At 45.6% G+C, this 10031-nt stretch overlaps 1 protein-coding gene across 3 annotated transcripts; it reads right to left on the bottom strand.

Annotated features, from left to right (window-relative positions):
* Window positions 1-5249: 5249 nt before the first annotated feature.
* MCHR1 (melanin concentrating hormone receptor 1) lies at window positions 5250-9861 on the bottom strand. Of its 3 annotated transcripts, XM_083587203.1 has the most exons (4): window positions 9708-9861; window positions 9492-9672; window positions 8963-9383; window positions 5250-6805 (listed from the first exon to the last, which is right to left on the bottom strand). In XM_083587203.1, exons 3-4 carry the CDS (start codon window positions 9045-9047, stop codon window positions 5808-5810), a joined length of 1083 nt encoding a protein of 360 aa, XP_083443329.1. In that variant the 5' UTR covers window positions 9048-9383; window positions 9492-9672; window positions 9708-9861; the 3' UTR covers window positions 5250-5807. The 3 variants fall into 3 exon arrangements, with proteins under 3 accessions (XP_083443329.1, XP_083443328.1, XP_083443330.1); XM_083587202.1 differs by having other exon boundaries at window positions 8963-9672; XM_083587204.1 differs by lacking the exons at window positions 9492-9672; window positions 9708-9861 and having other exon boundaries at window positions 5250-6795; window positions 8963-9016.
* Between the last annotated feature and the right edge of the window lie 170 nt (window positions 9862-10031).

Genomic DNA, 10031 nt, shown 5'->3' with positions numbered 1-10031 from the left:
AAGCATTGTCCCCTCAACATCATTTGGGGCTCAAGTCACAGCAAGACAAGATGTGAGACCACACCTTGGTTGGCACATACATAACATTCCTGGATATGCCAACGTTTACTGCCCAGATGTCAAGTGTCCTTCTGTATCCCTCAAAGCTGTTTCATCCTTTGGCTGATGCATTCTGCCAAATATTTTGCAATTGAGTTTAGCACTGCAGGTGCTGGATGCTTAATCTCTGTGTGTTTCATGAAGGTTAGCATTCCGTTGACTGTGAAAGAAATTGTCCGTCGCAGCTTGCAAAGGCAGAGGTCCGCCAGACTTGATGGAAATAGCACAGAGATCTCAGACCTCATTTTCAGGAGCAAGAGCTGGATGAACCCTGACTGATATTATTTGTGATCTGTTGGCAGGCCACGATAAAACAAAGGTGGTTGCGTTTGCAATAGCGGCTCCCAAAAATTCCTGTGATTTTCTAAAGACTTCCACCGTGGACTGCAAAGAGGACCACCCACAATATAGTATATTGATGTTGTTGTTAATTTCAGTTTCTCTTGACAGTTATCACTGCCATATATTATTAGTGTGATTATTAGTGATATATTTTGTCCCAGCTTCCCTCGTGTTTTTCTTAGCAGGAATTTAGATTTCCTACCCATTTGTGATTGTAGGTGCTTGTTCTATGCGCATGCGTTGTAAGGGCCATTATGTCACAGATAAATATAATCGCTCAATTCACCACAGTGGCATTTGAAGAAAAGCATTGGCTTTGGGAGTTTTCGATGAAGGTGTCTCTAAAATTAATCGCAGGCTGCAAGAATGAAAATGTTCAAAGTGCCCTTTTGCGTTTTTGTTTTGTTTTTTAGCAGCTGCATCGTATATATATGGAAGTGAAAGGATTTTTTTAAAAATGATTGTTATTCCAGTCAGGTCTGCAAAGAGATTTTCACAATTCTGCAGGCAATGGAAGATCTGGGTTTGCCTGTTTTAACAGGGTCCAGACAGGATGAGCTCATCTAGGTCTTTCCCCAAAGATCTTTAGACTTAACAGCCATCATGACTGGGCATCAGATGCTTAAGTGGTTCCAGTCTGGTGTGTAGGAAGAGAAGCTGATCAGTATAACTGCCTAAGACTGGGATGAGGGATCCCGTGACAGTAAATTGGCCGAGGGACTGACAAAGATTTATTTATTGATCACATTTATGTCTCACCTTCCATCTACAGTGGTACCTCGGGTTACATACGCTTCAGGTTACAGTCTCCGCTAACCCAGAAATAGTGCATCAGGTTAAGAACTTTGCTTCAGGATGAGAACAGAAATTGTGTGGCGGCAGCAGGAGACCCCATTAGCTAAAGTGGTGCTTCAGGTTAAGAACAGTTTCAGGTTAAGTACAGACCTCCGGAACGAATTAAGTACTTAACCCGAGGTACCACAGTATTTGCTCAAGGTGGAACTCGGTGTTCTCCATCTCCTCATTTATTTCATTTCTTCTTCATTTCATTTCACTTCACTTCACTTTTAGTTTGTATACCGCCTTTTTTATATCACAATACCCAAGCTGAAGAAACAACAAAGATCACACACACCTTACAAGAATCGGATGCAATACAAAAATGTCATCATAAAAAACACACGTAACTTTAAAATAAACAGCTTCTGTCAAATAAAGTACTGCTCAATAATCCACGAGAATATAATAATACACTGAAAAAAGAAATATCAGCAAATAATAAACAGAAATTCACTCTTAACAATTACAATAAATAATTTCTAAACTATGATTGATAAAAATAGCAGCAAGTCACAGTGCATAAAACAACACAGTGCAAATTGAGAAGCAAAGATGCACAGCTTATAAAATTATTTTAAAAAAAAATATCCCTGAACTCTTCTTCTCTCTTCCCAGCTGCTTCTGACTGCTCTTCGGCCTGTCATGGTCTGGAGGTGGAAGAAGCCATTGCCTGGCGGCCAGCACAATGCCTCTCTTCCCATTGCCTTCCCCTCACCTTCATTGCTTTGTCCACTTTTTCCTCTGACCCTGCCCACCTCGGGCATATGACCTTTGGATGTTTGACCAAGAACGAATGTGGTCATCAGTCTGAAAAAGGTTTGCCATTCCTACTACAACTTATAAACTTATCTCCCGCTTGGACTACTGCAATGCACTCTACGTGGGGCTACCTTTGAAGGTGACCCGGAAACTACAACTAATCCAGAATGCGGCAGCTAGACTGGTGACTGGGAGTGGCCTCCACTGGTCCTGAAAGACCTACACTAGCTCCCAGTATGTTTCTGAGCACAATTCAAAGTGTTGGTGCTGACCTTTAAAGCCCTAAACGGCCTCGGCCCAGTATACCTGAAGGAGTGTCTCCACCCCCATCGTTGAGCCCAGACACTGAGGTTCAGCACCGAGGTGAGAAGTGAGATTACAGGGAACCGGGCAGAGGGCCTTCTCGGTAGTGGCACCTGCCCTGTGGAACGCCCTCCCATCAGATGTCAAGGAAATAAACAACTACATGACATTTAGAAGACATCTGAAGGCAGCCCTGCTTAGGGAAGTTTTTAATGACTGATGTTTTAATGTATTTTTAATCTTTTGTTGGAAGCCGCCCAGAGTGGCTGGGGAGACCCAGACGGATGGGCAAGGGTATAAATAAATTAATAATAATAATAATAATAATAATAATAATAATAATAATAATGTCTTGTGGTGCTTACACACAGAGAGAGAAAGGGAGAGAGAATATGCATTGCAATTTGTTTACTTTTCTATTCCTTCTAGGGAGGGAGAGATGAGAAATGCTTTTGGTTTCACTGATCTTCTCACAATAACCCTGATATCAAAAAGGCTGCTGCATTTCATCCCAGAAACATTTCTGCGGCAGCCTGCCATCCGCTGAACCAAGGATGTTTTGTGTTTCTTCCCCCACTCCCTTCAATCTTTTAATAAAGAACCAAAGTTTCAAACACTTGAAAAAATAAAAAAGAACCTTCACAGAGAGCGCTGTGGAAATTAAATGAATGCTTTTATGTAGGCAGTGGATTAAAATAAACCCAATCTGTCTAGAAAAGGTTTAAATTAATATGTATGCATTGGCTCAGAACCAAAGACATGGCAAGTTCCTATATTCTTGGAAATTTAAGCTGCTCACACAATCCACACTGAATACTCTTTATTCAAGACTTTTCAAGGACACGGTTCAAATGACCTGAAATACCTCCAGCATATCACGCCAAGCCTGAAGCGAAACCAAACAAAATTAACTTGTTGCGTAGCAGGTTCAAGTTGCATCATTCAATTGGTCAAAACACCAGTACAGGTAAACTCATATACTTCGCATTAAAGAATATATAACAGGGTTCTCTAAATACATTGTTAATGAATGGCACACATCCCAACCCACTTCAAAAAAGAAAAGGAAAAAAAAGATTTTCAGATTTAGCCAAATTTAGGAAGTGTGTGTGTGTGTGTGTTTACAAGCTGGAGTGTCACAAACTTTCAACAGCCTTGTGTGGGGCGTTATAGAATCTATTCACAGGGAAGAGGGTCTTAGCATTTCCAGGTTGGGCTGGGAGAGAACCCTGGCTTGTAGCCAATCCTAGTAAAGGTAAAGGGTAAAGGGACCTCTGACTGTTAGATCCAGTCCTGGACAACTCTGGGGTTGTGACGCTCATCTCGCTTTTTTGGCCGAGGAAGCCAGCGTACAGCTTCCGGGTCATGTGGCCAGCATGACTAAGCTGCTTCTGGCGAACCAGAGCAGCGCACGGAAACACCGTTTACCTTCCTGCCCTATTTATCTACATGCACTTTGACGTGCTTTCGAAGTGCTAGGTTGGCAGGAGCAGGGACTGAGCAACAGGAGCTCACCCTGTCGCGGGGATTCAAACCGCCGACCTTCTGATCGGCAAGCCCTAGGCTCTGTGGTTTAGACCACAGCACTACCCGCGTCCAGCGAATCCTAGTAGACCGGTTCAAATTAATGGGCATGCCTAGCCTAACTTAGGTTTATCCCAGTGGTTTCACTCTAATTTCAGCCCCCTACTTGAAACCCTGGAGAGCTGCTGACCATAGGCACCAACTCTAAGAGACCCAGACCACTTTGCCCACCAAATTGACTGTTCCAAGCTGCCCCAGCCTCCTCCTCCACTGTGTGAAAGAACAGGTAAGATGCCCAATAGCTCAACCGCCTCCCATTCTCCTGGGGCGCCTTCCCTCCCCTCCGATGGCCTTGGCCCTTCTCAGCACCTTTAACAAACTACAGTTCCCAGAATTCTTTGGGGGGAAGCCATGACTGTTTAAAGTGGTATATGCTGCTTTAGATCTATAGCACAGATGGAACCTAGGTCAGACGCCACCTCCACACCGGAGGGCAGAAAGCTAGGTTAGGGGTTTGTGCGGCTGGAGCACACTACAAGACACACAGAGATCGTTCCTCCCACAGTTCTCTCCCTTCACTCCTCAGAATCTGCTGTCTGAGGCAGCTACCTCACTTTACCTTATGGTAGTGCCGGCTCTGATCCCAATTCCACACAGATCAAAAGTATAGATTTGGTGTGTATGTTGTATGGCGGTGTTATTGTAACCCACCCTGGCACCTTACGATGGCTAAGAAATCCTACAATAAATAAATTAAAAAACAGAAGCATATCTATGTTGTCCAATAGCTTTCTAATCCCTTTCTCGCCTTTCAGAACCATAGATGATAGGCACTAAAGTGTCTGCTTCCCATGCAGGTTTCTTTGGTTGTTCATTTTGTTTTGTCTTCCTCCTCATCAGATTTTGTTCAAACTCTGGCCATGTAATTCCAGATGACCATATGGAACTAAGGTCAACCTACCAATTATGTAGCTCATGGCACTCAAGCCAAAAGCTTTGGGAAAGCACAGGAGAACAAACACCATCTCTTTGAGGATGTGGGTTTGAATTCCACTGTAGGAAACCACTGTTCAGGGGAAGGGCTGCATCTTACCGGATTCAATCTCTGACATCGCCAGAAAGGGCTGGGAAAGTCCCCTGCCTGAAATGCCGAAGAGCTACTTCTAGTCTGTGGTGACCAGGCCTAGGAAATGTAGTCCCTTCCAGATGTTGGCAAACTTGGGAGACCAGGGTTCAAATCCCCACTCAGCCATAAAGCTGACTAGGCAACGGTGAGCCAGTCAGTGCCTCTCAGTCTAACCAACCTCACAGGGTTGTTGTGAGGATTAAATTCAGAGTGGGGAGAACCATGTACACCACCTCAAAGATTAATAATAATAATAATAATAATAATAATAATAATAATAATAATAATAAATGCCACCCATCTGGCTGGGCTGCCCCAACCACTCTGGTCAGCTTCCAACAAATTATAAAACCACCGTAAAACATCAAGCAGATGTCTTCTAGAAGTCAGATAGTTGTTTATTTCCTTGACATCTGATGGGAGGGTGTTCCACTACTGAGAAGGCCCTCTGCCTGGTTCCCTGGAACCTCACTTCTCGCAATGAGAGAAGCACCAGAAGGCTCTTGGAGCTGGACCTCAGTGTCTGGGCTGAACGATGGAGGTGGATACGCTCCTTCAGGTATACAAAAGCAATGAAACAAACCAACCAAATGAATGAATGAAATCCCTGATCCTTGTCAGCTCCTTGCTGTGGCTGATGAGAGTTGCAGTCCAACAACATTTGGAGAGCGCCATGTTGGCTACTCCTGCTGCAGACTCTACTGAGCTAGATGCATAAGGTGAATGTTCCTCTCTTCTTCCTATCAGCGGACTATCATCAGTCCCTGCGGCTAACTGGACTAAGAATGGGAGCAAGGCCGCAATATTCTCATCCCTACCTGGCTGAAACAGAGACCAAATGCAGCAGAGGCTGCCCAGACTCGCTGGGCTGTCCCCGTGCGCTTTTGACCCGGTTCTGGGTCACCTCCTCCCCGGCATCCGCAGGCCGGACCGAGATGACAAGGCGCCTGCGGAAGTTCTGCCCGAGCAAGATGTAGATGAAAGGGTTCAGGCAGCTGTTGGCGTAGCCCAGGCTGATGGCCACATTGTAGGCATAGTAGAAAGCGAGGGTGGGCTGGGGCACGGCCAGCTGGACCAACTGCAGGACGTGGAAAGGGGCCCAGCAGACAAAGAAGGCCAGGCAGATGGCAATGGCTACCCGAGTCACCTTCTTGGTGCGGAGCCTGGTGCACCTCTGCCCGGTCAGGGCTTGCGAGGAGCTTGCCATCCTCAGCAGGATCCTTCTGTAGGCCACGGTGATGAGGGCGAAAGGGATGGCGAAAGCCAGGAAGAACTGGTACAGGGTGTACCAGTAGACGTCCCGCTGAGGGTCCGGCAGGCAGATCCCACAGCCCAGCAAGCCTCCGCCCAAGGGAATGAGCCTTGCGTACATCCACACAGGAGTGATGCTGAGGAAGGAAAGAGCCCAAAGGATACAGATGGCCGAGATGGCTACGGGGGGCTTCCGGAAGCGTGTGGAAGTGAAGGGGTACACCGTGGCCAGGTAGCGGTCGATGGACATGGCGGTTAGGATGTAGGTGCTGGTGAACTGGCTGTTGGCGTCCAAGGCGGTGATGATGGTGCACATGGTTTCTCCAAAGTGCCAAGCGCCGTTGCCCAGCAGCTGGTGGATGAGGAATGGCATGCCCAAGAGAAAGAGCAAGTCCACCATGGATAGGTTGATGATGAAGATGTCCGGGACGCTGCTGGTGGGGCTGGGTTTCTTGAAGACGGCGCAGATCACCATGCTGTTGCCGATGATGCCCAGCAAGCAGATGATGCCAAACAGGGTGGGCATGATGAAGGTAGAGTAGCTTGCAGGGCTGAGGTCGCCTTCCAACGGGGGAGCGGGGAAGGAGAGGAAAGAGAGAATAACTTCAAATGATGCTCACATGGCTGTCCACAAAGGATAAGGCTATCAATGGAGGCTAACCCTTCACTGTTAGAGGCTGACTACCAGTGGCTGGGGAAGCACAAGCGAGGAGAGGGCTGGTGCACTCAGGTCCTGTTTGCAGGTTGCCCACAAGTCCCTGGTTGGCCACTGGGACAACAGGAAGCTGTTCAAGATGGGCCATTAGCTTGATCTAGCAGTCTCTTCTTACATTGTAGCATTATTTATTAATTTTATATCCCACCCTTTTTCCCAAAGGAGCCCAGAATGGCAAGCATGTCAATAATAAAACAATACAGCTGCATGCTTCTAGAGATAGTGAAAACCTTCTTTTTAAAATAATGATAATCAACCTATTCCTCTTTTTTTAAGGCAAAACATTCATTTTTATTACTGAAATTTTGTCCAGCAATGACAATTTTAACTTGTCCCATCTTGACATATCTTTTTAAATTTCAACCCATGTTTTGACATAATTATTTTGGAACAATGTACTGTTCATATTTGTCATAGTAATACCCAAGTACTTAACTTTAACAGTATTTAATAGATAGTGATTCAAGCAACGTGTGTCAGCTTACATCACAATCTTATATTAAGTTTATATTGATCTTATCTGGTGCACAGAGGACATTTCAGTTGTTGAAGAGGATTATAAGACCATGTCCACCCTGGGCACCTTTGGGAATTCCTACAAATTCTTCATGAAGTTCACCATGTCCTCCCTGTGGATTATTATTGATAATCAACCTTTTCCTTCAAAACAATGTCAAGGTTGTCCAGAACAGCATCTTTCAGACCATAGAATGTCTGAGTGAACAGGGATGTTTCAAAATTACAACTGAAAGCTGTTAATGAGAGAGACAGATGCACCTCACCTGGGAGGGCATTCCACAAATGGAATGTCAAGGGTCAGCAACACCTGGGCACACACACCCCGCCCACAATGGCAGCCCCACCAATAGGGCCTCCCCTGCTGATCTCAGGGCTCAAGGTGGTTGACACAAAGGGAGATGCTCTTGCGGTATCAAACAGCTTATGACATACATTTTTTGTGGACTGGGGTCCACTTGGTCAGATGCACAAAGTGTTATCCTCTAGCTTCATTCTGCCTTGTCCCCTCTATGAACTAAGGGCTATTGCAGGGATGGAGGGGTGGATGTCCTGGACTCCAACTTCTGTCCTCAGCCATACTATCAGCCATACTGTTTGGGGCTAATGGGAGCTAGAGTCCAATGACATGTGAAGGACTACAGGTTCTCCACCCCTGGTTTACAACATGCTCCCAGCAAAACAATGTTTTCAAAAGTTGATAAGCACCTTATTGCAGGGAATTTCTTATTTTTTGTCAATAAGATGAAAAAGTATCCAATGTCCCATAAGCCCTCCAGATGTTTTTCTGACTCTGATGTCCATCAGCCCCAGCCAGCACAGACAGGGAGGATGGGGGTGATATCCTGGCAACATCTGGAGGGCTGCAGGTTCCCCACCCCTGCTAATATCACCTGCCTCCTCTATCAAGCTTTTCTTTGAACATGTCTGGTTTGTAGAGCCCACTGCACTCATTTGCAGTTACACTAATCTTGCAAAATGTGACTGGAGAGAAGCATCAGAAGGACTCAGAAGGGTCTATATGTGCTTTTTCCATGGAAAAGGCTTTGGAATAGACACATAGCACATCCTCCTTGCCTCTTATTTACCAAAGCATTTGGAAGAAAACAGCACCATTTATGTTTGTTACAGCAGGAGAAAGAGCATTTCTCATGGACATATCAGACCATAACAGTGGTATAAATGCATGCAGAAGCCTCCAAATTAAAAGAGCTTTGCACACCTAACTCTACATGTTCCTATGCCACATAGTTCCAGAGCTGTGGCTGCCTATATAAATACATACAATAGTTCCTGCACATAGACACACATAATGTTTAATGTGCAGCTATTACCTGCCCCAATTCCTTTTGCAATAAATCTAATGCACACAGATGTTGGTGGGTCTGGCATGGAAAGAGATTCAGATGAGAATCCATATAAAGTTCCCATCAAAAATAATCCCTTCCTCTTGTCTCAAAATACTAAGGGTCCCTCCCCTGACTTACCATTGTGGGAAAAGTTTTGTCCTATCTTGGAGATATTTGGAGCGCTGTCATTCATGCTCACGGTGTGATTCACGTGGAAATCCATCCTTCAGGGAAGGGATACTGGATCCCATCAGTGGTCGGAAGATGCCATGCTTTCATTGCTGTTTCATACTGAAGAATGACAGGAGGGAGGCTGGATCCCCAGGAGAGCCTGTAAAACCAACAATTCTCCAAGCGATTCCTTTTGTGCAGCTGGAAGCAGCAGTTTCCCTTGCAGAGTGGATGCGTTCTAAAGCGACTGCAAAGGCAGGGAGCGGTGGCGAAAGCGGTTGCTCTCTGCTCCACCCTCAGGACAAAACTGACACCAGAGTAGAAAGAAACAGAGTTTAGAATATCGTCACTGCAACACCTTTGCAGCATGCAGATGAAAAGGGGGATCCTGGAAGTAGGAGAAATTTGCAGGTTCATTCCCTCTCCCATGGCATTTCAAGCTACATTTACATAGTGACGTTGGCATCCGAGAGGTGGGGAGATGTCTTCGACCAACCTGTATGGCTTTTTCTTGGTTTCCCACCCTTGCAGCTAGGTTTGGAAACCAAGCCTTATGAGGAACGGTTGAGAGAGATGAGCATGTTTTCGCCTGGAGAAGAGAAGACTGAGAGGTGATAAAATAGCCATATTCAAATATCTGAAGGGCTGTCTCATGGAAGCTGGAGCAAGCTTGTTTTCTGATGCTCCAGAGGGGAAGACCTGAACCAATGACTTCAAATAACAATGACGGAGATTCCGATGAAATGTTAGGAAGAACCTTCTGACAGTGAGAGCTGTTTGACAGTGGAACAGACTGCCTTGGAGCGTGGTGGTTTTTAAAGAGAGGTTGGATGGTCATCTGTCAGGGATTCCTTAGCTGCGATTTCTGCATTGCAGGGGGTTGGACTAGATGACCCTTGGAGATCCCTTCCAGCCCTACAATTCTATTATTCTAGCCTCCGGAACACCTATTCATTCTCATCTGTACATGTACGATTATCTGCACATGTGCAATGCCATTTGAAATCTCCCTTTAAGCATGAAGCAAACATGGGTT

The sequence above is a fragment of the Podarcis filfolensis genome (assembly GCF_964270895.1).
Source record: "Podarcis filfolensis genome assembly, chromosome: 14".
In the NCBI taxonomy this organism is placed as follows: Eukaryota; Metazoa; Chordata; class Lepidosauria; order Squamata; family Lacertidae; genus Podarcis; species Podarcis filfolensis.
Note: the sequence above shows the minus strand (reverse complement) of the source record. Positions and strands in the feature narration are given on the sequence as shown.

Coding starts and splice junctions, on each gene's coding strand:
- MCHR1 (XM_083587202.1), bottom strand. CDS start 9,047: ATGGATTTCCACGTGAATCACACCGTGAGCATGAATGACAGCGCTCCA. Junction 6,806..8,962: donor ACAAAACTTTTCCCACAATG/GTAAGTCAGGGG, acceptor CCCCGTTGGAAG/GCGACCTCAGCCCTGCAAGC.